Source organism: Watersipora subatra, chromosome 1, assembly GCF_963576615.1.
Source record: "Watersipora subatra chromosome 1, tzWatSuba1.1, whole genome shotgun sequence".
Lineage (NCBI taxonomy): Eukaryota > Metazoa > Bryozoa > Gymnolaemata > Cheilostomatida > Watersiporidae > Watersipora > Watersipora subatra.
In genome coordinates this window covers 76,096,920-76,124,038 of record NC_088708.1, presented here as the reverse complement: position 1 = coordinate 76,124,038, position 27,119 = coordinate 76,096,920, and the positions used below count along the sequence as shown (strand labels likewise).

At 37.5% G+C, this 27,119-nt stretch overlaps 2 protein-coding genes across 3 annotated transcripts; both read left to right on the top strand.

Moving 5' to 3' along the window:
• The first annotated feature begins 5,837 nt into the window (after window positions 1-5,837).
• Window positions 5,838-10,297, top strand: LOC137408372 (uncharacterized). 2 transcript variants are annotated; one of them, XM_068094885.1, is made up of 2 exons: window positions 5,838-7,169; window positions 9,806-10,297. In XM_068094885.1, the coding sequence occupies exons 1-2, from the start codon at window positions 5,949-5,951 to the stop codon at window positions 9,812-9,814; spliced, it is 1,230 nt and encodes a 409-aa protein (XP_067950986.1). In that variant the 5' UTR covers window positions 5,838-5,948; the 3' UTR covers window positions 9,815-10,297. The 2 variants fall into 2 exon arrangements, with proteins under 2 accessions (XP_067950986.1, XP_067950978.1); XM_068094877.1 differs by having other exon boundaries at window positions 5,838-7,181.
• Window positions 10,298-19,304: 9,007 nt separating this feature from the next.
• LOC137406613 (PITH domain-containing protein 1-like) lies at window positions 19,305-24,765 on the top strand. Its single transcript, XM_068093216.1, has 5 exons — window positions 19,305-19,503; window positions 19,727-19,770; window positions 21,088-21,165; window positions 21,892-22,105; window positions 24,522-24,765. Exons 1-5 carry the CDS (start codon window positions 19,315-19,317, stop codon window positions 24,621-24,623), a joined length of 627 nt encoding a protein of 208 aa, XP_067949317.1. The 5' UTR covers window positions 19,305-19,314; the 3' UTR covers window positions 24,624-24,765.
• Window positions 24,766-27,119: the final 2,354 nt, after the last annotated feature.

Below are 27,119 nucleotides of genomic sequence, written 5' to 3'. Positions count from 1 at the left end.
TAGCATTGGACTTTTGGAATGCTGCCGAATGCTGCCTTTGATATATAATTCAAAGCTAATACTTCTGAAACTCCGAGAGCAGGTGGAGTTTTGTTATGTAATTTTAATTGGCCATTAGCTAATGGCTGTTGTAATCTCGCATTATACAAACATGGATTAGAACCCGCAGCACTCGTTATTTACATTCGCTGCCAGCGCTGCTATTTATTACAAGCCTTCTGGATTCCTGCGTGACTGGAATAAAAGACATAAAACTACAAATATGATACATCTTGTGCGGCATCTCAAGTGTTGCTACTTCAGACACGCTTTGAACTCTAGCAAGAGGCAACTGATGCTATTCTTGTGAGGCTGTTTATAGCAGATAATCTGTTGATAATTAAACAAATAAGAAAAACAATAAATGAATAAGCTACTAAAAATGGAAAAACAAAACACCAATGACGAAGGTATTTTAGGATCACTTTACATGTTGTTACAAAACAAAAACAGTTTCTCGTCCTAAAAGAACTTTCAAATACAAGAAATTTTCAAAGGATGAATTTTCTTGCTAACTGAAATAGTTGAGGTTGTTTGTAACCAAGAGGCGCTTACACACGTGTAAGAAAGGAAATGAACCAATTTTCTCAGGCTGTATTTTGAATGTTGAACAAGCCATTGGCCTGGCCTACTAGTGGTCAAATTCTAAAATTGTTGACACTATTTTTATGTTAATCTAGTTGTAGAGTAAAGGTGTAATGGCGCTTAATAAGGCACCTGCATGAACATGTCAACTCTGCTTCACTAAACATAAATGGGATGGTCCAGCTGCGCGTGCTGAGATTCTGCATACCATTGTACATCGTAAACAGAAATAAATGACATCATATCGATATACGCTTCACTGCTAGTATATTATATAACTTAGTAAACTAGAGCAACGACAACTCCTTGCTAGTGGATGGTTCTAGAAAGACCTGAGGAGGAAAGGAAGAAATAACAAGGGGGTTAATCGAGCGTGTCAAAAGGAAGCCGTTTGGAAGGCAACAACGATGTTGGAAATTTGAAATCAGAAATTAACGAAAACAAAAGATTGAGACCTATTTGAAACTACTGATAAAAAATGTAGTGAGCTGATTGGCACCCTTTGGAGGGAAGTACTGAGCTGATTGGCCCACTATAAGGAGAAGTACCAGACCAAGTCCGCAGCGAATGCTGAACATTACTGCACATAGTGAAGCAGTTGCATCAATATTTTTATGGATCTCCGAAACTCCGCCTATGGCTTAACTGTTGAGATTACTGTTGAGATTACTGTTGAGATTACTGTTGAGATTACTGTTGAGATTACTATTGAGATTACTGTTGAGATTACTGTTGATATTACTGTTGAGATTACTGTTGAGATTACTGTTGAGATTACTGTTGAGATTACTGCTGAGATTGCTGTTGAGATTGCTGTTGAGATTACTGTTCAGATTACTGTTGAGATTACTGTTGAGATTGCTGTTGTTCAAAGAGATAAGGGCAATTTACAGAGGAGAGTATGAGTTTGATTAATCGCCAAATTTGTCATCAAATCAGCTCTTACACAACTTACACCAAACTTTAGTAGATTTTATTAAAAAATATCAGTATTTTTGTATCATTTGCAGTTGTTGTTGATGTTGGAGATGATCTGACTGCCAGGATGTTTCAAGATCAAAATGACAAAACTTGATCACGATGACATCACTAGTTGCTATCGTTGCAGCCTTGTGTTCAAGTTGCAGTATTACACGCCTCTATTCTGTCAGTCTGTTTGCAACTATAGACGTTATAATCGCACTTTTGCTTTATCTGAGAGTTTTAACTGAGATCAAGTTTTGTTAATTTTAATCTTAAAACATCCTGCCAGTCAGATCACCTTGAACATCAAAAACAATCACAAATGATAAAAAAATACTAACACTTTTTGCCTTTTGGTAAAATCTACCAAAAATTTGTGCAGATCATCTTTAACTCACTGTATGAGTCAAGTAAATGTACTTTAGAGTTCTTAAACCGGAAATGCAGGTAATAAACAACACTATAGCATCGGAAGACAAAGAATCATGATAGGCCTACATCATGGGAAAGACCAAAAGCAAAATAAATCAATTCAAAATGAGGGAGGAAAGCTCAGAACTGAGTTTTGTTGAAGAGGCTAGACACTGGGCATAGTGACATATAAAAGGGAAGACATGAGATCCTTGACTTTTTTAATGGTCAACATAAAAAACGAAACTTTTATTACATATGCCTGGAGTTTCTCTTACTGCATACCAACAGAGCAATAGCTTGGCGGCTGAAGGCAGTCAGAAAGATAGTCATTAAATTTAATAGGCTTGTTTCCTCGGTCCACCCTAAGTTATCGAGACAGTGCTTATTCGATTCAAACAGTGTTTCAACTGTGAAAATTGGAAAAAAGTAGACTATATCAAAGGTTTTCAGGATTACCATAGTGCTAGCGATCTGTCAAGCAATCAAAACTCAGTTATTTCAGCAACAAAATAACAAGTTTATGACAAAAAATACGACAGATCTAATGATTGGGTATCACTTCTCAAGGGTTGCTAGTTGTTATACTTATTTACTGATACAACTGTATTAGATTCCAACCATTTTGGTAAGCCATTGTATAATATTATATCGTAATATATATTATATCGTGTTATATAAGAGTATGTTTTAATATGTTATACTTTATTATACCATATTGTATTATATTACGCCACCACACATATTATATTATCTTGCCATTATGTTAGATTACACTATACAATTCTACCATTTGTATATGCTATTATACAACATTACAGACTACTATAATTTGTAGAGAGTATAAATTTATAAGGATACACAGGTGCTCAGAGATGCGCATGGATAATGTTTTATAATTCTAAAGTTTTTGATCTGATCTACTCTAGATATATGTATGTTTTAAATACTGGTTTGCAAAAAATTTAACTCAATTTAGATAACATGGGTTCAATGAGTATTGATCGCAAGTAAAGAAAAATGGATAAAAAGCAAATCTAAAAACTTGCTCACTACCCTAACCAGAATAGGCTGCTCACCATTTTGAAGTACTGCTGATGTTGGTTGTGGTAATCGTTACTTCATATTACAAAAGATTTCAGAAATTTTTTCTGTATTTTACATTTTATTGTGTTTTTCTGTTTTTAAAAATTTTTAAAAACCAAACTGGATTACATGTATTTAGTTGCAGTATAGTAACAGCAGCTAGAACCGGCAGCATCTATATTATTATGGGATTAGACTGAGGCCTAGTATGCTTTGCCATAAAACACAGATAATATTTTGAGGCTGTGAGTTGCCGATAATGGCAATGAGACTTTTTGTTGTCATGCAACTACAAGCAGTACAAGGTAAACACTAGCTCTGATGCTAACTACCAGCAGTTTAAACTTGTTTTTTTTTAGCTTTACAGATGTTGTACTAGAGTTGATTGCAACACTTTTTATCCTGGTATGGAGTAATTGACATCAGACATGAACTGTGTATAAATCAACTTATAAATGCTCCCAAGTAGCTGAGCAAAGCTTATCAAAAGATATTCAAAGAAAAGACTTTGACAAGAGAATTGTCGACTTATTTTATAGTATAGCTGACCTTCTCATAGCCAGGGTGAGACGAGAGTAGACCTGCACGATGTTTCGATTTGATCCAGTAGTTGCGGTTAGTTTCTATTAAATCGATTCGAATCTTTTATTTTCTGCCATCGGACAAAACCGAAAACACTGGTTAACAGGTATAAGTTTGAGGTGCGATTTTTTGGTGCGGTTTCGGTTTCCTTATCATAAAAACTGTGCCTGCGTGCTTGGGCCGGATACACAGAATCTTCCATGGAAATTGACACTATTTTCTCTTGAAAGGTTTTTTTAATCTTTGCTTTACATACACATGTACAAAGATATCACATCCATTCTCGAAAGCTGCCGCTGCCATAAACGCATTTATGCGTTTTCTAGGGTCCACTGCCATAGACGCATTATTGCGACTTTCCCAGCTATTGCATAGTAACCTGATTTTATTATTCGTTGACAACATAACCTACGGTCTTAAAGACTTTTATGAAATTGAGAGTGTTGTCCGAAGATTTCTTTATAAAATTATCTTAAAACAACGAAGAAATTTTAAACCTTTTGTTTGAGAATTTCTAATCTAAAAACAAAAAACATTTTTTGTGTGAGTTTATTAAGTACCACGCGCGAGTCAAAAAACAGGTAAATAGTTATGTTGATGACATTATAGCCAATTCAGATTTTCGTGATTATACAGATAATTAAAGTAGCAGCACTGTCTCTGATAGTGGTGAAAGTAATAGTTTTGTAAGAGTAAGGAACATTGCGGAGAATCATTTTAGCTTCGCATCGATCGTAGCTTCACATAGCTTTATCATCGCACAAAGTATAGATTCATTGAATTTTTACATAACAATGTTGGTTAAAATGTTGGCAAAATAAAATATGTAACAAAAATGTTCTAGATAGAGATTGAAAAAATACTGTATACATATCAGGAAGCAATAGCGGCAATTTTCGGTAAAATGGCTGGCACTAGGCAGATATGCGAATTTGTACATGGTTGGGAGTGAAAGGGTTAAATTTCATTACAAAAATCTGAAGTTAAGGTTTATGAATTGAGGATGTTCAGGTTGCTTCGGTGTCAGGTTAACTGCAAGCAATTGTGACATCGTTTGACACAGTGGTGAGTCATCATGTGTGTCGGTTATAAACGGTGTTCGATTGAAGTTGAGGTCGATAACTGAATTGGCATGGGGAGACAAATCGTGCAGGTCTAGACGAGAGCTACGTTGGTCTTTTCACGCGTTTAGCCATAGTGCCTCTGATCTAGACAGTATATCTTAGCTCTGCGACTGTTATACACCCATACATGAACTGTTTATGTTATCTGGACAAAGGTCTGCTGTACTATGCCATGAAAAAGAAAAAAATATGACTATTGTATCATTACACTAGGCAATAGGAACAGAAATATTATTTACTATGTATGTATTTGTTGTCTGAAAAGTTAGAGAAGCCCGGTCTGTATGTATAGAGATTAATCCATGTGAGATGGCTAGGGTGGAAGAGAGAAAAATCATTATAGAACTTTCTAGAACTTTCTAGATACTCAGATTGTATGCCGTCTGTAGAGGCAGACTCTGATGGAAGCTGTGAGTAATCAAGTAACAGTTCATAGCATCCTCTAAAAGTGTTACTGCTGTTGGTATTGTGTCATGTCACATGGGTTGGTTCCCTCTGAATTAAAGAACTTACTATTTGAACTCCATGTACATGTATTGACATATTATCTCAGCCTATCTCTTTCATAGCTGACAAAATTTACCATGTATGCAGTACCATTGAGGCAACGGCTTACCTTAAACACATGGTTTGTTTTAGAAGTTACTACATCAACACACTATGCTGTGGAATTATTCCTTATTGTGGAATTAACTTTACTTCCTTTGGAGTTATCGTTCCTATAGGCGATAGTTCACAACTTCATATAGGTAGTTTCCTGAATATTAGATATATTCATAGATATATAGGTATATATATCTATGGATATATTGAATTACAGACGGATTAGCTGATGATGCTTGCTGCGTTTTTTGTGTGATGAGTGTGGTCATCAGTCATCGGGATTCAAGTTATCTGGCTCACTCAGAGTTATTATTATGATTCAAGTTATCTAGTCCCTTCTGTTATATACTCACATGCTAATGCTCATTGGTCCTTGACCTTTTCACGTGCTTCCTGTTTACGGCATTAGGGCCGCTTTTACGTCAGTCGTGTTTATGTAGCCAATATGGCCTAATACGTTTAATAAAGAGTCTCACTTAATCCAAGCAATCTGATCCAAGTTATAACAGATTGGCGACGAGGTTGTGTTTATCGGACTCTGTAACTACTACAGCGATGCCTGTTGGAAATTTGCAAGAATTTAAACCCGATGTTGAGGACTGGTCTACCTATAAAACGAGGCTTACCTCTTGGATGGTTATAAACGATATAACGGCGGCTGATAAGAAGAAGGCGTCTTTGATTGCTGTACTGGGCGGTGAGGCGGTACAGCTGCTGATCAACCTTTGTTCACCTGATCGTCTTGATGATCAGTCGTTTGCCCAGTGTGTGACTTTGCTTGATGGACATTATGGTCGTAGAAACGAGGTAGCCGAGGCCTATGTTTTCGACACTCGTACACAGTCTGCTACTGAGTCAATCCCGGAGTTTGTTTTGGCGTTGAAGAGGCTCTCAACGCACTGTAACTTTGGCCCGTCTGACCAACTGAAGCAGAAGTTGCGAAATAGGCTTGTGGCAGGGGTGAGGTCTGACGCTATTCGTCAAGCCCTAATCAGAGAGGGGCCAACTTTGACATGGGATGCGGCAGTCACTTTGGCCTCACAGATGGATGACTACCAGTCAAGCGCAATGGCTCAGCAGTCCAACAACCCTACGGCAGAAATCAAGACAACTCAGTCTGGCAGGAAAGGTCCAGCTGCTCAGAGGTTCCAGGTCCCCCAAAATTCAGCCCCTGGCCTGGGACCACCAGCAACCAAAGCTAAGTATCTTACTTCAAAATGTTGGAGATGTGGAAAATCCAATCATTCAGCTGACCAATGCAGGTTTCGAGATGCTACTTGCCACAACTGTGGTCGACTCGGCCATATTAAGCCTATGTGCACCAGGAAACGAGCTCAAACCAATTCAACTCAAGCTAATGCTGCTCATGCTGCTGACCATGTCGAAGCTGAGCAAATGTGTTCTGATTTTGACAATGTTTCACTTGCACAAACCCTAAGAGCAGCAAATTCTCATAATTCTAATCCTTATTGTGTTACTGTATCTGTGAACGGTGTCGATCTTGTCATGGAAATTGACACTGGTGCAACTGTTTCTTTGATCCCTTATGATGTGTACCAAAAACATTTTTCTAATGCTAAGCTTACTCCATCTGGTATGCAATTCTGTAGTTTCACTGGAGATATGGTGATGAGTGAGGGAAAATTCTTGGTGTCTGTCAAGCATTTTGGCCGGGCTAGACAGCTGTGGCTGCATGTGCTGAGGGCGTCCCGCTTCACGCTGTTGGGAAGGGATTGGCTTAAGGAGTTACCCATTGACTGGCAATCGATCAAACTGGTAAGTTCACCGGTAAGTGGCCTGCACGAACTTCTTACGAAGTACTCTGATATTTTTAAGGGTCAAGGCGTGCTGAAAAGTGCGCCGGCTACTCTTGAGTTGGTTGAGGGTGCCGTTCCCAAACGTTCTAAGCCTTATAGAGTGCCCATTGCGCTACAGCCTGCAGTAGATAAGGAGCTTGATCGTTTGGTTAGTGAGGGCGTTTTGGAACCAGTTGAGAGTAGTGATTGGGCTACTAGCCTGTTGTTTGTTCCTAAGCCGGATGGTTCAATTAGACCGTGCGGGGATTTCAAATCGACTGTGAACCCTTTGCTCAAGGAGGTAGCACCACCTCAAATAAACATGGAGGACATACTTTGTGATTTGGCAGGTAACCAATACTTCTCAAACCTAGACTTCACACAAGCATACAACCAAATGGTTATAGACAAGAGTTCTCGAGATCTGTTGACCCTAGTTACTCATAAAGGGTTGTATCGATATACGAGACTACCATACGGCATTAAGACTGCACCGTCCTTGTGGCAACGAGCGGTTGAACGTGTGCTTAGTGGTATACAAGGTATTCATATATACTACGATGACATACTTGTGGCTGGGCGTACTATTGAAGAGCATAATCAGAGGTTGGAGCTTGTGTTCCAGCGTATAGCAGAGTATGGTCTAAAACTCAAGAAGTCTAAATGTTCTTTCCTAAAGTCGGAAGTGAATTACTTGGGTCACTGCATTAATGCTGAGGGTACAAGGCCAATCCCGTCCAAGCTGGACACCATATTGAACACTGAAGCTCCGACTGACAAAGCTAAGGTGAGATCTTACCTAGGGCTTCTAAACTTTTATCGCCGTTATCTCCCAGACCTCGCGGGTACTGTGGCACCTTTAAATGCACTGCTTAAGGCTAGCACAAAATTTCATTGGTCCAAGGAGGAAAATGATGCTTTTGAGGCATCAAAATGCCTGTTGAAAGAAAGCAAGCTATTGGTTCACTATGACCCAAACTTACCAGTGAAATTAACCTGCGACGCATCTAGAGTTGGGGTTGCAGCTGTACTCTCGCACACAGTTGATGGGGAAGATCGTCCGGTTCTGTTTGCGTCGCGGAAGTTGACTTCGGCTGAAGTTCTGTATCCTCAGATAGAGCGTGAGGGTCTTGCCATCATTTTTGGGATAGACAAGTTGAGGCACTATCTTTACGGACGTAAATTTACTCTGGTAACTGACAATCAGGCTTTGAGCAGGATATTTGCTCCAAAACAGGGCCTGCCGGTTATGACAGCTGAGCGCATACAGCGATGGGCCCTAAAGCTCTCTGCTTACAATTATGATTTGGAGTGGCACCGCGGTGTTGAAAACAAAGCTGATTTCCTCTCCCGCTATCCTGGTCCAACGGTTGGTGAAAGTTTTGAGGGAGAGTCGCAGGCGTTTATTTTCAAGGTATCTGACCTTGGTCTTCCGGTTACGTCTTTGCAAGTGGCTAGGGCTACCAATAGAGATGTTTTGCTTGGTACAGTGCTTGGTCTGGTGCAGAGTGGCTGGCCCCAGAAACTATGCCCAGCAGATGCTGATCTGTCATCGTACTTTGCTCGCAGGGACGAACTGTCTGTGATGTGTGGAGTGGTCATGTGGGGTACTCGAGTGGTGGTACCACAGTGTCTTAGAGGTAAGTTGCTGCAGGAACTTCATGAGGGGCATCTAGGTACTTCAAAAATGAAGTCAGTGGCCAGATCCTTCATGTGGTGGCCTGGTCTGGATAAGGACATTGAAAATGTCTCCAAGAGTTGTGAATCCTGCATGGAAATGAGCAATGATCCCAGTGCAACCACATCCCACTCCTGGTTGCCCACTTCTCGCCCCTATCAGCGCGTTCATGTTGATTATGCTGGTCCTATTGGGGGTTGCATGCTGTTTGTTGTGGTGGATTCGTTTTCGAAGTGGCCGGAGGTGGTAGTTACTAAATCCATGACAACAGAAAACACAATTGATATGCTCAGATCGCTGTTTGCCAGGTGGGGGGTGCCTGCGGAACTTGTCAGCGATAATGGTCCTCAATTTACTAGTGTAGAATTTCAGGCATTCATGGCTCATTTAGGCATCAAGCACAAGCGTGGTGCCCCATACCACCCGTCTACCAATGGTCTGGCTGAACGGTTTGTGCAAACTGTGAAGGGGGCCCTTAAAGCGTCTAGCGCTGATAGCGGAGGTGTACAATGCAACTTGGACAGGTTTTTATTGGCTTACCGTAATGCCTCCCACTCGATTACAGGAGAGAGTCCAGCACAGCTAATGCTGGGACGCCCATTGAGATCTAGGCTTGATTGTGTAAAACCTGAGGTTTTGTCGAAGCAGCGCCAGGGCCCTTGTCCAGGTAGTGTCGTGCGTGGGTTTGGCATAGGCTCTTCAGTGTGGGTGAGGTGTTACTTAGGAGCAGTGAAATGGAAGAAGGGTGTTATTGTTGACCAAATCGGTCCGCTCTGTTATTATGTTGAGGTAGATGGTAGGAGGTGGAAACGCCATATCGACCAACTCAAGAGTGGCACGGTAGGCACTGATATTGATTCACCAGTCCATTTTGATATTGACTCCGATGTCAGAGTACCACCTCATTCAGGCCATTTACCATATGTTGCTCCTTCTAGACAATCTAATGCAGCTCCACAGCCAGTCCGCTCTCCTCAGGTGGAAGGGTTGCCCTTGCATGTGGAGCCTCAGCCTAGCACTACGTGTCCTGAAACTGTAAGTAATCCACATCCTTATACACCTGTCACCATATCGCCAGGACCTAGACGCTCTAACAGGGTACGTAGCGCTCCAAAGCGTTTGGACTTGTAAATACATTTAGCATGTTTCGCTTAACGTAATACTCATACTACTAGTCGTAGTTAGTTACTGTTTTACTCAGACTACTGGTCGTAGTTAGTTCCTGTTTTACTCATACTACTAGTCGCAGCTTAGTTACTGAGTGCTCTTTGTAAAGGGAGAATCTGTTATATACTCACATGCTAATGCTCATTGGTCCTTGACCTTTTCACGTGCTTCCTGTTTACGGCATTAGGGCCGCTTTTACGTCAGTCGTGTTTATGTAGCCAATATGGCCTAATACGTTTAATAAAGAGTCTCACTTAATCCAAGCAATCTGATCCAAGTTATAACACCTTCTAACAGCGTCACATTATATTTTTATTTTTAAATCACAGGCAAAAGCTTTTCCTTATCTTTTGTGATTTAACATAAAACTTAATGTAGCTATAAATTCGCCATCTTGCTAAAATTTGAATGCATTAAAATTGGCTCACAGTTCATCCAATTCGGTATTCAAAACCTACAAAAACACAAAGACAACTCAAAGGACTCACAGGACAATCATAACAATATTACAAGTGAGAAGAAATACCGGAGTGTTTAAATTAACAAAGGCAACATTTTTGCTGATGACAGCCTCAAGCCCCCTTTTCTCATAACCAAATTGATTAATAGTATTGGCCTACTAAACCACATCTAAAAACATGCTATGCTTATTGAACTGTACACAAAAAATTACCTCCCATACATGTTGATCTAATTCTCAAATGTGCAAGATTTATTTAAAAAAAAATACAAATTAGATTTTGCTATTAATCTCTTTTTATGATTGCTGTAGATAGAATGACAGTATTTAATCATGACAGTGTGGTTGGTGACAAGTAAGTGGCAAAGCATTGATATATTTAATTATGCACCATGAATCATTGTTGCTAGTGTATGAACAGAACCTGTAATTACCTGTTATAGCACTATATTCATATAAAATAAATTTAATTCCAACTATGTTTATCTAAGGTATCGTGAAGTGCTTTGTCATGCACCAAATATTTAAGAAGAAACAAATTTGCATTGATATCATTGTTTATCAAGTCATAGTTGATGCAGCAATTGGTACCTAACCAATTTTGCTCAAAAGAGAACTCAAACATGCTCTATCATTTTTATTATTATAACTAGTTTGAGCAATTTAATTGATAATTAATTCACTTAAGCATTTACCATACAAGCTTTGAGTTGATGTTTGTTACGTAGTTTATCGATGATTTTGTTTTTTAGCTATTTAACTTCTAGTGCAGTAATATCATTTGTGTACAAAATGTTTCATGTAACTAAATTTGATTTCATCACTATTTTATTGTATCAAAAAAGCTTATGGTAATAATATGATCTTTTTTTTAAAGTGTTATCTACTCGAGTGCCATTAAAACATGACAATTAAGTAATCAAAGATGACAAAAGCCAGAATGCTTATGGCAGATAAATACAACTTCATAGTTATCACTATTATTAGTTTTATTGCTTTATTATTTTAAATAATTATTAATTTTGATTTGGAGTTCCCTAATCAAAAGCTAAACAAGAGTTGTGCTAGAATGAATTTATTTTCACCACGCGCTGACAATGTATAAGACAATTAAGAGTTGTCACATCCTTTTACGCACTTGAAATTTAGCAGAATGAGACTATTTTTCTCCAAGTAGACTGCTTTTTTATAAAGTTGCCGCTGTTCTTTAGACTCCATAAATTTCGTTTAAATCAGTCAGCGTCAGCGTATTTATTGCGAGTAGTTTTATGGTTACACAAACTACATTACCCATCCGCTAAGGCACACGAAAATATAAACATCGCAAGTCGTAGGCGCACATGCCATTTAGAAGAGTTTGTATTTGCATTTGGGTGCACGAGTTTTGTTTCTTTCGTCAAGATGACTTAAGTTGCTTATTATTCACTAACCATTTTCTCATCTTATCTATTTATTTTCGTGCTGTAATGCTTATCGAGTCTATTTCGGAAGTTCTATTTTCGTTTTATCTGCGAAATTCGAGTTTGTACAGAGCTCTTTCACTCATCCGAAATGTTTTAAATATAGTTGGGTTGGTCTACTGGTATCTAGTTTGATTGGAAATTGTGTTGTAATTGCAAAGTGTTGTAGCGGTCATGTATATACAGATCTACTGAACCTACAGAGCCAGCGGGCAGCATGTTCGTAAGCTTTTAAAACCCCTGCAAGTAGTGATATACCGTTTTAGTACCATTGTGTTGTAAGCGCTAATCAACAACAATTGATAGGGGGCTGCAGCCATACCTGCCAACTTTCACGCATTGGTAGGGTTGCCAGATGTACTGTATTTGACAAGATTGCCCTGTTTTTTTGTCTGTGTCCTGTATTTGACCTAAACTGTCCTGTATTAGAGTTTCAGGTGAGAGTTATTTTTTATATGTAACTAATGTCTATAAATACACGTACATGTAATACATATACAACAACCATTGCAGCTGTATTGGTCATTGAGCCAACTGGAATATTATATAACAATAACCATCGATGATTGATAGATATATAATATAGGTATCTATGCGCATAACAACAGCCTAACAAACATCTGCAATTGGTGGGAATTTCCTTTCTATCTATTGTGGAGTTGGCAGTGGATAGAAGGGAAATTCCCCTTCCCACCCCACTGATTCAGGAAAGGTCCAGCGAATTATGAAATTTTCAGCCACAGCCCACAATAAATTTGGTAGTTCATCAGTCAGTATATCTGAGGCAACTTCTTCGACAGCTGAATTTCTTCACAATACTCCGCCAAAAAAGTCCAAACGCTTGACAGTATATAGCAAAACATGGGAAGAGAAATTCATGTGGGTAAAGCCTGTGAGCAGAGATAAATACAAAGCGCTCTGCAGTCTTTGCAACAAAGACTTCTCCATCACATCAGGAGGAGCAGCATACCTTAAACAGCATGAAGAAACTTAGTACCATAAGAGAAGTGTAAGCTCAACTAAAGATAATCAGCTATTGTCAAAATTTTTTGCTTCTACCGAAAGCTCTCGGCAGAGTCAAATAACTGCTGCTGAGCTTACCAAAGTATTTCACACAGTGAAACATAACATGTGTTATAATTCATTGGACTGTGATATGAAACTGGATAGGATTATATACTCTGGGAGTGTTGTTGCAAAGCAGATATCTTGTGGGTGAACAAAAGCTGAGGCTATTGTCAAGAATGTGTTGGCACCATACAGTGTATGTGCAGCTGTGCAAAAACTACGAGATGGGATGATACCATTTAGTATTGCGAGTGATGCTAGTAATAAAGGGAACCAAAAAATGTTTCCAGTGATGCTGAGATTCTATACACCACGTGATGACATTCAATCTGTTTTATTGTATTTCTATGAAGACCCTAAAGAAGTCTCTATAAGCATAGCTAAAACTATTCAGGAATCGCTAGCTAAATCCAACATTAGCATGTCAAAGGCGACAGCGTATAGTGCTGACAATGCATCTGTGATCTATGGAGTGCACCGTTCTGTTTACCAACATCTGAAGGTAGAACAACCAAACTTACTGAATGCTAACTGTTGTGCTCATCTCGCGCACAATTGCTTAAAGAATGCTGCTTTCAAATTAGATGTGGAGTTAATAGTAATACGGGTCTTCAATCACTTTTCTTCTTCAGCAAGCCAAAGAGAGCAGTTCAAGGAGTTCTATGAATTTTTTGGTGTGAGCTACTAAGACATGTGCCCACAAGATGACTGTCATCAAAACCTGCAGTTGAGAGATAAGGCCTACTGAAAGTTTTACCAGCAGTGAAAAGTTATTTTATCTCACTCGGGGATGATTGTCCAACTGTTGTTTAACAATTCCTGAAACTCACAATGGACGGGACTGACAATCCTCAAGCAAAGGAATGCATTGTGGAACTCTATCTGAGCTTCATATCAAATATTACCACTGTATTTGAAAAGGCTGTTCTGCAACTCGAGAAGGACAATGGTACAATAATGGAGCTTTATGACATTATGAATGGACTGAGAGGCTCCTTGAAAGACAGAATGGAAGACAAATTCTTTGGTAGCACAGCGAGAACAATATTGAGCAAATTGAGCACCAATGAACACCGGATAATCACCACAGATCTTCATGGCTTCCTAGGCAATGGTGTGTATGTATAATGCTGCATGCTATGATAAATGATTACTTCCAAAAATAACAGCCATTTTATGCGACACATTTTGGATCGTTAGAAGTTAGAAAAGAGTAATGGGTCACATACATGCATACAGCATACAATACAAATAATGCAGATTGCAAAATTGTTCTTGTTTCAGCTATTGCTTACCTAGAGAAATGGTTTGACTTCACAGAGGACTCTTATTCGTAAAAAGCAACTCATTTTGCAATGATAGAAAGCATCCCTAGCTACCAAGACACGCTTGACTCAAAGAATGATTTCAATCTAAGCCATGTGGATGAGGATGTATTGTACGAGAAGCATAGCGGTATCAGAAGAACTCCCTGGGATAACATCAAGTTCTTAAGCTCCCCAGCTGAGAAGTGGAGTTACATCTTGAATAGCGCACCACTATTTCCGGAAACAACTAAGCTTGTATCATATATACTCTTCATACCAACCAGCAATGCCAGCCCTGAGCGTGTATTTTCACTCATGACAGCTAAATGGACAAAAGAAAGAAACAGCATCAACTGGACTTGTAAAATCAGAGCTGCAAGTGGCATACAATATGAAAATAGATTGCAATGCATTTTATGCTGCTGTATTAAAAGATGAAGCATTGCTAAAGAAGTGTAGACAATCAACAAAATATTGTGAGTAAGACTGAAAAGAAGAAGAGACAATGCATACTAAGTAGGGTCTAGTATACACTCCCGTACAGCATTATATGGATGTTTATCATTATTATACTAGAAATTCCACTGTCATACAGCCCATGACCAAAGTGATATTGGAAACAAGAAAGGGTACTGATGGTTGAGAAATGCAATATTAGCAGTCAAATAGGATAACTGCAATGGTAGCTGTAATGTACTGGGTGTTATTATATACAACAAATAGCAATAATGAAAGGAAAAGATTATATGTTTATATCTCTCCTCCTGCAAAAAAAGAAATGCAATATTGGCCAATATTAGAAGTAAAATGCACTGATATTATTAGAATAACCAATATTATTTATATAGCAATAATAAAAAACCAATGCACAATTTTGTTTACATTTCAAAACGGCATAGCTAACAATATCACGAAGTTGTGATATTTATATAGATTTTTAGAAAATCTGTACTACGTAGTCATTGTCCTGTAGTCATCCAAACTTATAATTAATTATTGCAATAATCTCATTAGAACCGTTAGAAAAAATATCATGGTCATGTTTTTACTTACACTGCGTTAGATTTTTAGAAAGTCTGTACTACGTAGTCATTGTTCTGTAGTCATCCAAACTTATAATTAATTATTGTAATAATCTCATAAGAAACGTTAAAAAATATCATCGTCATTTGCTTTACTTATACTGCGTTGGACATCAGTTAGAATGGGAAAGTATTCAAATGTGTCGGCAAACGAAAATGAAAAAATTGAAATCGGCAAAAATGAAACGATTTCTGTACTCCTATGTTAATTGCCAAAACCTTCGGCAATTCGACAATGCTATAGACTGGTGAAAAGTGCACGTTATTTTTTCGTGAAATGCGCAAGACTTCATCGTTCTATTATCTGTCCCTCGGCGCTTCAATTTTCGGTCTTAACTTTTATTAAACCAAGCTTTTCAAGTGTTTTGTGGCGATTTCCGTTGAAATTAATCTGTCTATTTGTGTATAATCCGATCAGATGGGTAAGTTTTAAGATAATACCGACGGTTTACAAAGACTTGGTAACATATTTAAATAGGTTTAAATGTGTTTTGTATCGTTATTATACTTTAACGACTTTACATAACGATGCTTAAATTTGTTGATGAAATTTCTTGACGAGGGTTCGTCTCATTGTTGATGAATAATTTTCGTAAGTTGTGTGCACATGCATTTATCATAAAAACTCCCACACTTCGCTCCGCTCGTTTGGTCGTGGGATTAGTATATATATCTTGTCATCATATCATGCAGTTACCATATAACTATATACAAGACACTATACACTTTCAAATGCAGAACCCACTACCAGCCAAAATGTGTCCTGTATTTTTTGTTCATCCATCTGGCAACCCTACGCATTGGGTGTGAGACTCACGCAATCACTCCAAAGAAAAAATGAAAATGCGTGAGATTTTTGCCCCAATTTCCACAATTTTATATATACTATCATTGATACATCAATTGCTCCAAAACCAAATCTCACGCATTGCCCCACTTTTGGGTTGGCAGGTCTGGCTGCAGCATATCACAGTAACTCATGGCCATAAGTATTCCATCAATCTTTAGTCATAAAAATAGAGACTGGTGCTAAGACAAGATGAATTTACATTGAAAATACTTTTAAAACGACTATCTTTACACTACGCAGCAATGAGTGAGTGAACTTCCTAGCAAAATTAATTAACTTTCTAGTAGTATTCAATAATTAGTCTAACCTAAAAATTTACCTATCAAACTAAGGAATAAACGTCACGATTGATTGTACATATTGAATTTTGCTTTTATTAGTGCTGAATTGCAAATCTCATTGGCTGATCCTGTGTGTTATTTTTTGATTACACATGCTCATAAATGCCTTGAATGATTATTTGATTACATGTGCATAACTAAATCGCTTAGCAAACAATTAACTTGAAGACATGACCAATGTGCTCATATTTTGTGTGATGTATGTTTATTGGCAATTTTTTATAAGCTTCTTGCCAGACAAAAACCAGCCACTATTATTGAGAGAACAGAATAATGCAACTAAGTCCTTTTATAATACTACACAAGAAAAGAGTGTTTACAGAATATATCTAAAGTAAATGTAGTTTTTTATTCGTTTTTGACTATAATAACCTATTATAACCTAACATATAGACATTCTTGGCTATTATTCCGGTGGTATAAAGCTGGCTTATTAATAATTTCTTCGTTACTTATGTAACAAATTACCTTTTTTATATTTTGTTATTGGCAGTTCAAGTTTCAGGGACTGTTAGTAAAACTTTCAATTGCTACTTTTAACAAGTTCTGTTAAGGTCTACAGGTGTTGTTGACCATGATAAGTGGTGATTAACACAGCACTCAGGGTATCGGCCTTCTAGCACAAACTCATTTATTTCACTTATATATGCCAGAGTTCAAGGTAATCTCAAGGTCCTGTTAACCGACAATGTGTACATGTTTTTTTTAAATAATGAATATATTATTATCCTCTGAGTATGCCAGAGTTGAACCTCTTCAAGAAGAGCTCAATGACTTAGTTTCTGAATTATTTGAATGTTTTAAATTTTTGAAGAACAAGGATTGCTAAAGGACACTTAAGTACATGTAACTGTAATCACACAACTAACTATGGTTAGGGCGTTATAGCAAGATAATTTGAAGAATCTCGACAAGAAATCACTTTTCATATTGTTATATTTACCCCTTCTGACTCACCGTTTTATATACCGAGTAATCATTTTTACTACAGCAAAAAAAAAACAATTTATATCAGTCTCTTGATGAAAGATTAGAAGATCAAGCTATTTCCATACAAACTCTAGCCTATGTAATAGTAGAAAAGTCCATATTGTACATTTGCATACTTCATGAAAGAACCAATAAAGATGCACCAGTCATAAGCCTTCCTGTCTTTCAAATAATCACATCGTGACATAACATGATTGGTAGTTACTATGGCATGCGCAATAGTCTCAAATCCTTAATATTGCACAACAATTACAAGTTTTGCAGAGGATCTACATTTTGGTTAGTGATGATCGATTATGCACATTATACTTGGCACAAATTTCATAAAGTTTTTACTAAAACATTCAGAGTGAAAGACATGGTTTTAGTAAATTGAATTAAAACGGTGTAACCACAGGCAGTTTAGCCTGGAATTGCGTGATGCCATGTTTCTTAAAAAAATGCCATGCTGTGGGAATCTTTGTTATTGCTAGATAAATGTAGAGATAGTCATATAAATTCAGGATAGTCATGTAAATTATAAAATATGATTCTAATAATACATGTCTGTAGAAATTGTTTCTTAATTTTTCAGTGCATCAAGTGCAACAAACACTTGTGAGTTTTTACTATTGGCTTCAACTTTTAGTGTTCTAAAATATAAAGACTAAGTAAAAAAATTCACGATTCGTTTGTTATTTCTATATTACCTTGGGAGCTGTTAAATTTTAAACATTGTATTTTTGTAGGTCTAGGTATCCGTATGAACCTTTGCTAGTTAAGAAATAGCAGTTGCATGGTATAATCAAAATTTCCAGTCTTTAAAGGTTGACTTGCAACAAAATTTACATTACAGTTATTTGGTAAAAGCTCAAAAACGAACAGTTAATCGCAGCCATCACGAAAACAGCCATAGGTTGGAATCCCACTTAAAATGGCTCAAATGTGACGTAGTTGAACACAATGTGCTTTTTTACACTTTCATGCAAATATCAAAATATTTTCACAAATATACTTCAGGCATTCAATAAAACCATGTCTATTGTCCTTACGCGTCTTTTTCATTATCATTGTAATGCTGTCATTTTGAGCACTGATATCTCAAAACCTAGCCTAAAATCAGTTTATTTTTTTAACCTTAGCGTGAAGGTGTGCATATCATCCTCTGATACACATGAAAAGCCTGTTGTCACCCGTTACGGTCAAAAAATGCTGCAGAAACTGTTTGCACCATTTGGCAGAAAATATGGGTGGCATGATCAGATTATGACTGGATGATTAGACCAAGTTGAAACGAAACTGTAAAGTAGCGAGCATCTATATTTGATAAGGGCTTTTCGATAGAACCCGAAGTGTTTGTCATAAACTAGTGCTATATGATGTTTTATATTGAGCCTTTTATTGGCTTTTCAATTCATGTGATAACATCACGTGTCAAAACAATAACAACATTGAGTTGAATACGTCATCCAAATAAGGGATTTAACCTACGGCCGTTTTTTTAACTGTTTGTTTTTGAGCTTTTAAAAGCTTGTAATCACATTTCCACATATTTTGTACCTACAACAGCAGAGTAAGACATGGTAAACCTTTTAATACCAAATAAGGGTAATGTAAATTTTATTTCACGTCAACCTTTAATATGGAAGTTGTAGTTTGTCAAACGCATATCAAGTAGCATTTTGGCTTAAGCTTTCTATTGATTTACAAATGTGGTGTATACAACCAGTTCAGGAGGAAATCATGTCTGGACATGGTCACAGCCATGGTGGAGGGTGTGATCACGATCACGATAACCCTGAAGACATGTCAGCTGCGTACAGCCTCTACCAGAAGATTGATCTAGATAGAGTGGAATGCTTGAATGAGGTTACGGATGGTTCCGGAAAAACAATTTTCAAACCATGGGCAGAGAGAAATGACAGATCGCGTGTATGTATGGCTAGTTGTTTTTGTATAGAATAATACTCAATCTACTTAATTTATACATTAGTACACATACATATTACCCTAAACATCATGAAACACCAAATGCATCGCTAGCTCGTTAGTCATACTACCACATACTTCTAAAGCAAATAGACATTCATCCATATGCAGCAAATTTGATAACCTCTGACCATGTACTGTAGACAGCTGTGAATGTCTTCTGTAGTTTGTGGAAAGTGATGCTGATGAAGAGCTTCTCTTCAGGGTACCGTAAGTTATATTAACTTATTACATGCACTGGTAATCCTCATCTGATCTCCCTCTTATTAATGTTTTTTATATGCCATTTACTTGCCAAAAGCACCGTATTTTCATGGTAGGTTTAAAACGTTTTGTTGTTGATTTTCGCTACTCCTATACATGAGACGGTCAAACAAGATGCAAGCATTAATTCTTTTGGCTTCTGAAGCAGAGTTTCACTGCCAAAAGGAACTGTGGAGTGTCGGAACCTTGTGACATACTACTAGAAGAGCAATGAAATAGTAACAGGCTATCTTCATGAAGAAAAAAATTGGACGATTAGAACCGTTTTGTTGTCTATTTTTATTTTTTCTGGGATTCTAGGGAGCATTGCAACTTCTTTCCCGCATCAGAGTTGTCCTCTTTGCGCATTAAGAAGCATTGAAAGCTAGTTTGACATTACATTTATACCTCAACTTAGAGGTTAATGCTTTCCAGTGCCAAACTCTTATGTCAATTCTCTCGTATCTCAAATCAATTTTTTCCTATATATAAAATAACTAAATACAAATTAATCCGTTACTACCCTTTGAAAAAACAACATAAAACAGGATATTGCAATGGTAAAATTGTTTGATTGTTTTAATTCACCACCTACACCAAAAATGTAACAAATACCTAACTAATGGTTATGATCTGCAGTAAAATGTAACATTAGTATGTACAGTACTGTATAGAGTTCATACTTTTGAGACAGATGGTAGCGGCGGAGAGAGAGTGAGAGAGAGTTAATGGCAATATGTTTGGTATGCTACACTTTTGTGATGTTATGTAACATGGCATAAGTTTTAAAATGAAATTAAATGAATTCAGTTTACTATGCACACACCTAGAAATGAGTTATTCTTACATTAAACTTCATTCTGATTTTGTCTTTGTGTTCATTTTTTTTAATTATTTTCCAGCTTGGCTTTTTTTGTCTTGCGTTTAGACTCGGGTTCACCTTCGTTTTTAGCTAGTCTTTGTAAATCCTTTTTGATCTGATGAGAAAGACTGAGCGATGCTGTTTAAGCAGCTTCTCGCATATTCGGCTACCAATTTGCTCAAGATTTTTCATGCTCAGTGTGTCTCAAATGTTTTGTTTGTTGGTACGGTCATATGTCGAGGTATGACTGTATGTGATTAGGTATTTGAGTAACATTGACTATTGCAGCAGTTACTGGTTCAAAAACTCCCACTTCCTAGATGGAGTTTTTTATCTTGTTATCTAGATCAATGCCTCATTGCAATTGTCTTGTTTTCAACATTCTATTATTGTTGTGGAAGACTTGTTTCATGTGCTTTCAGTTTTGCTGGATCAGTGAAGCTACGGGGTGTATCACTCATTGGAGGGGAGGAGGACACACATCCAAAGTCATTAAGATTGTGAGTTTCGTTTCACAATGAATCGTGTTATTCTAGAATGAATGATGTTTGCTAGTACCTGTAGACTTGTTTCTTTTTTTCTCGTGAGGTTTGTTGTCCCACTATCACTTGCTGATATTAATAAACAACTTAGAATATGCCCAGCAATATAGGATTGCTGTTTGATTTTTTATAAAAAATGATAGTATATTATTTTTTATGAAAATCAAACCGCAATGCCATCCAAAAAATCTATTTTATAAGCATCCAGCAACATGGTGAAATCTGGAGTCAAATCAGGCGTATGTTAATAGTAATCATTTGTCATTTCTCATGCTGTTTCTCAGGAGATGTAATTTACTAAAACATTGAAGGTAAATGCTGCCATTACGCTCCATAATGCTGCCAGTAATCTGAGTATCTCTGTAAAAGGTCTTAAACATTCAACACTCTGATGAACCCAAAACTCATATTAATTTCATTGTAGACAATCACAGACTTCTTTTGCAGCATTGTCTACACAATTATTATTCTATGTGGGGTAGCTAAGAATTTCTATTCTAAGTAAAAGTTATATATTTCTCAATTTTAGAGTATGTTATTGTTTAAAAAATGGTCATCTTTTTCCTTTAATTGAATAGATTTTCAATTGCTAAAGTTATTCCAATTATTTGCAAAATGTCTCATAGTCTATGCGTCATAAACAGACGCTATTTTAAATTCTGTAGTTTTTAGTACCTTTTGCAGGTTTAAAAACAGACCAAATATGACCTTTGATGAGACAGGGTCAACCCCTGACCAGGAGTTTGAGTTGACTAGAGACGAGTCTGGTACAGTCGAGTATAGTATCAAGGCAGCCAAGTTCAACAATGTTTCACAGCTCTGTCTCCATTTCCCTACTAACTTTGGTGCTGAAGCGACTAAAGTTTACTACATTGGACTGAGAGGGGATTTCATGCAGGTCTATAGCTACCCTTATTACGTCTTGTCAAGGTCTTTTGCTAGAACAGATAATATGGTTTTTAAAGTTGCTGTAGTTTTTGGATCAATCAAGTTTTTGGAATCAATGCAACAAGCTCGATAAAATAATCAATGATAGGACTAGGAGTATATGCCCTAATCTATATTCATAAAGTAACCTACATTTGTTACAATGGCTTTTCAAATTTAATTCTTGTACGTGCAAACCTGGTCTCAAAATCACCTCACCATTTAAGTTGCTACAGATGATATAAAATTTGAGCAAATATTTGACATAAAACTTTAAATAGTTTCCAACATACAATCTTCAAAAATTGTTTGATTCAGTTTTGTAAATTAAAATTGAGAAGCTAGTGAAGATTGTAAATTAAATATAACGAAGGGTAAAAATTATTTAAAATATATAAGCTAATTTAGTTTATGTTAGAGTAACTTGTGATATTTCTATCACTGCCTTCGATCTCCGAACCTAAGCATTGCCGAGCCTATATCTCTCTTCACCTGTCGCTAAAGTACACGTCACTCAGGACCGTGTCGCTCAGGACCGTGTCGCTCAGGTACGTGTCGCTCAGGTATGTGTCGCTAAGGTACGTGTCGCTAAGGCATGCGTCGTTAAGGTACGTGACGCTAAGGTACGTGTCACTAAGGTACGTGTCGCTAAGGTACGTGTCGCTAAGGTACAGGTTGCTAAGGTATGTGTTGTTAAGGTACGTGTGGTTAAGGCGCGTGTCATTAAGGTACGTGTCGCCAAGGTACGTGTAGCTAAGGTACATGTCGCTCAGGTACGTATCGTTAAGGCACGTGTCGCTAAGGTACGTGTCATTAAGGTACGTGTCGCTAAGGTATGTGTCTCTTAACTTCGTGTTGTTAATGTACGTGTCGTTAAGGTACAAATCTCTAAGGTACGTTTCGCTCAGATACGTGTCACTAAGGTACATGTCATTAAGGTACCTGTCACTAAAGTACGTGTCGCTAAGATACGTGTCGTTAAGGTACGTGTCGCTAAGGTACGTGTCGCTAAGGTACCTTTTGATAGGTACATGTCGTTAAGGTACCTGTCGCTAAGGTACATGTCGCTAAGGTATCTGTCGCTCAGGTACATGTCGCTAAGGTACGTGTCGTTAAGGTATGTGTTGCTAAGGTACATGTCGCTTAGGTACATGTCGCTCAGGTACATGTCGCTAAGGTACGTGTCGTTAAGGTACATATCGCTAAGGTACATGTCACGAAGGTATGTGTCGCTAAGGTACATGTCGCTCAGGTACATGTCGCTCAGGTACATGTTGTTAAGGTACATATCGCTAAGGTATGTGTCGCTAAGGTACATGTCGCTCAGGTACATGTCGCTCAGGTACATGTCGCTAAGGTACGTGTCGTTAAGGTACACATCGCTAAGGTACATGTCACGAAGGTACAGTGTCAAGAAAAACATTCTTTTCTCGATTTTTACTGTACCAAGTTAGTTTTTTGCGTATAACTTATTTGTTTACAGTTGCAGATAGTTACATAGATTTATGGGCTATAGAACAAAATACAGTGTATTCTCATGGGAATATTTGGTTCAATACGTGAAAGTTTTAGCATGCAAATAGATCTCGGAACAAATTAGCTTTTTATGTTGATGTTTTACTGTATCGATATTTCTTTAATACTTGATAGATGGTTGATGAGCACGGTACACCCACAGATACTAATATCTAGTACTAGATAGTAGGTCACATGCTCACACTGTTATTAGGTGATTTATTTGACAAAATTATCTATCAAGAACTTTTACTTAATGATTTGTTAGGCTGACAATGTAGTCCTGTAAAAATGCACTTTTCAGTAGTATTATTCATACCTTTAACGACGTATTATTATGGTGTGAAATTAACAAGAATTTGTGTGGTAAATGATCTATCAGATACGGACCAAGTTAGTAACAATGTCATCACTAGTTTATATAGTCAATGCAATCATATACAAGCTCAATTCGTAATAAGTTCATCAAGATTTTAATGTGAGGTTCGTTTCACAAATACTAAATTGCGTTCCTTTTGATCGTGGAGTAATACGAGCCGCAGCCGATTAGTAGGTAATATGGAAACATTTATCCATGCTGGTAACTTTTTGAAGTACTATTGGTGAGTGAGAGTTGATTCATTCTAGCATCTCTCAATGGCAATCAGTGTTGAGGGTTGACATAGCTTCATTACGTTATGCACATGTATATTACAACCTGATTGAGACTTTGTATTAACATGAGGTTGCGCTATGGAATATTTTTAGTTTCTATGTTCAGTCCTTCATTTTTCAACCTTAGTATTGCAGTTCTTTACTCAGGGTGTAAGCATCGTTTTCATTTTGTTATCGGTGAACTCATTTTAACCACAAAATTGGTTCATTTACTGCAGGCTCATCGAGAAGAAATTGTGGTGGTCAATTATGAGTTGAATGCCAATCCAGCGGATCACAAAAACATACTCTCAGACCATGCCAGTCAGCAGATAAGTTGATGCCTATTCAGGCAAAATGATAGGTTGGCGCTGCACTCGTTTTTCTCACGCTCGTTGGACTTGCTTGGCACCGGCATTTTGTACCGTATTGTTGCATTGTTGTAGAACCCATCAGTTAATTAATTAATGCAATGATTAATTACACAGCAATCTTAAAAATAAACTAATTGTACATAAGTAGAATTGAATTATGTACAATTTTCGTTATTGATTTTATCTTTTTGCTACCTAAACTCTTGTTGTATGTCATTGTGTCTTGTCTGACACTACTGACTTAACATGCTCTCAATATAATTCCTGTCAAATCTACCATTCTCTTTTTCATTAGTACCACAATTTTTGACTAAAGATACTAAAGAATTGAACATTCATTGCAGTATATTCTTTGATTCATAATGCCAACAGATAGATGATATCATCTCTATGTGGGACGGGATAGCTGTTGTGGGTAAGATTAGTTATTGCGCCGTTTGTAGATATGCAAACATACAAAGTAAGATTTGACTGCACAGCAGTAGCAGTTAAAAACGCTCACCTATGCTGTAGAAAGAGTGAACAAATTGAACCTTCAGTTTTTGCTAAAACACAAAGTTGGCTAGGTTCACTCAGATTCATCAGCGCTCCAAGACATTATCCTTAACTATGCGTTGGCATATTTTGAGTAAGAGTAGTAGTCATAGTAGTAATGTAGTCATTTATGTTTTAAAAAGAATTGTTCTCAAAAAACAATTGAAATTCGAAGTGAAAATTATTTTGAAAAATGCTTACACAAATGATGATGAATTCTATATTGAATTGAATAGGAAAAAGCCTCTATTTGCAGGCAAGATGAAAGGGTGATATTCACAACATAAATAATTTAGTCAAGAACTCAATATTACAGGATGTGCTAACCACGAACCACGGATATATGTGGCATGAAATATGATAGAATACATCGTGTTTAGAGGATATAGAATGACTGTTTACTGCTTGAGTGCTAGTGTGAGTATTGTATGAGATTTTCCTCCCTGATTGTCTGGGGCACTGGTCTTCCCATCTTCAGGAACAAGAGCCCTAGAGACTGGAACACCAAACCTCAAGCACCAGGTTGTGACCGTTGCAGCTAAATAACAGTGCCAGTCATTCCCTGACCAGGGCTCTATTCATATTACATCGGAATGATGGTGTGTTTGTCAGAATGTTGAACTGGATTACGCACTCCCGGTTGAATAACACCAGGTTGGCTATCTGTCGCATGGCTTCATAATCTGTACAGTTGAATAGATAGTGGTGTGAGGTGTCATCATTTGTCAGACACAAGCAAGTTGTAGTATAGGTCCTATTGATTCTATATTGAACCAGCTGAGACGTAATGCTCCATCAGAAGATCATTCAGATGGCCGAGAGAGCGTCAGTTGTGTTGTAGTGTGACTGAGTATTCAACAAGAAGATCAGGGAGTTAGTTCTGACAACAGTTAGTATGGGCAAACTCCCAGGCGCAATGGTCGACTCAATTTTCTTGACCACTCTTTCTAAAAGGTCTGGTTGATTGCCTTTTTAGAAAGGTGTTTGTGACTAACTTTGTCTAATTGAAAATGTATATATATCATTTTTCTCAAGTCGGCTAGAAAGGTCTTGGTTATAGTGCTCTGTGGTGAGGTAGACAGGATACCTGTCTAGCCATATTGTCCCGAACCTCTCATGAGATGCAACCTTTCTTTTGTGTATGGTAGAGTTGTTGGAGGTATGTTTATATTTTTGTGAAGAGCCGTGCTCGGCTGGTTGAAGTGAGCTGCAAGAAAGAGTTTGATGTGTTCAGCAACTGAAACACTTGCTTTGGTATCCCAGTGTGATGCAGCATGCATTGCCTTTAGTACAATCACTCGGATAAAGATTTTTCGCAGTCTTGCAGTTCAGACCTGCATATATGAATAGTTCTAAGCATGTTGATTTTTCTACTCCAATATTTTCATGCAATTTGCATACTGTTTTTTGAATGTCAGCTGCTGATCAATTATGATAACTTTTGTTGATTCAGAGACGCAGATATCAGTAGTGTTCAAAGCAGAAGGTGAAAATTGCCCAAAAAAATTTGACTACCTCGATTTTCTGATAACTGATCTTCCGTTTTCATCTCTCCAACCACTGCTGGATTTTCATACCGATATCTTGACATTTTCACGCAGTGTAGTTGATTTTTTTCTAGTGAATAGCACAATGCAATCATCGGCATACTATAGGCCAGTTCCCTCAACATTAGACAACATAGCTCTTGTATATATAATGAACAGTAAGAGTGAAAGCATGCCACCCTGAGGAAGGCCAGTTGTGCAGTTTTGTGCTGGGGGTATGAACTTTTTTACATTCAGGTTGACCTCTCTTGCTGTCAAGAAGGAGTGATCAACACAGAAAAAATTGCGCTTCATTCCAAGCCCTTTAAGTCCGCAGATCATTTTGTGACGCCATGCAGTATCGAAAGCTTTCTGTAGGCCAACGAATATACCAGTAGTGTGC

Coding starts and splice junctions, on each gene's coding strand:
- LOC137408372 (XM_068094877.1), top strand. CDS start 5,949: ATGCCTGTTGGAAATTTGCAAGAATTTAAACCCGATGTTGAGGACTGG.
- LOC137406613 (XM_068093216.1), top strand. CDS start 19,315: ATGTCTGGACATGGTCACAGCCATGGTGGAGGGTGTGATCACGATCAC. Junction 19,771..21,087: donor GAGCTTCTCTTCAGGGTACC/GTAAGTTATATT, acceptor ATGTGCTTTCAG/TTTTGCTGGATCAGTGAAGC. Junction 21,166..21,891: donor CATCCAAAGTCATTAAGATT/GTGAGTTTCGTT, acceptor TACCTTTTGCAG/GTTTAAAAACAGACCAAATA.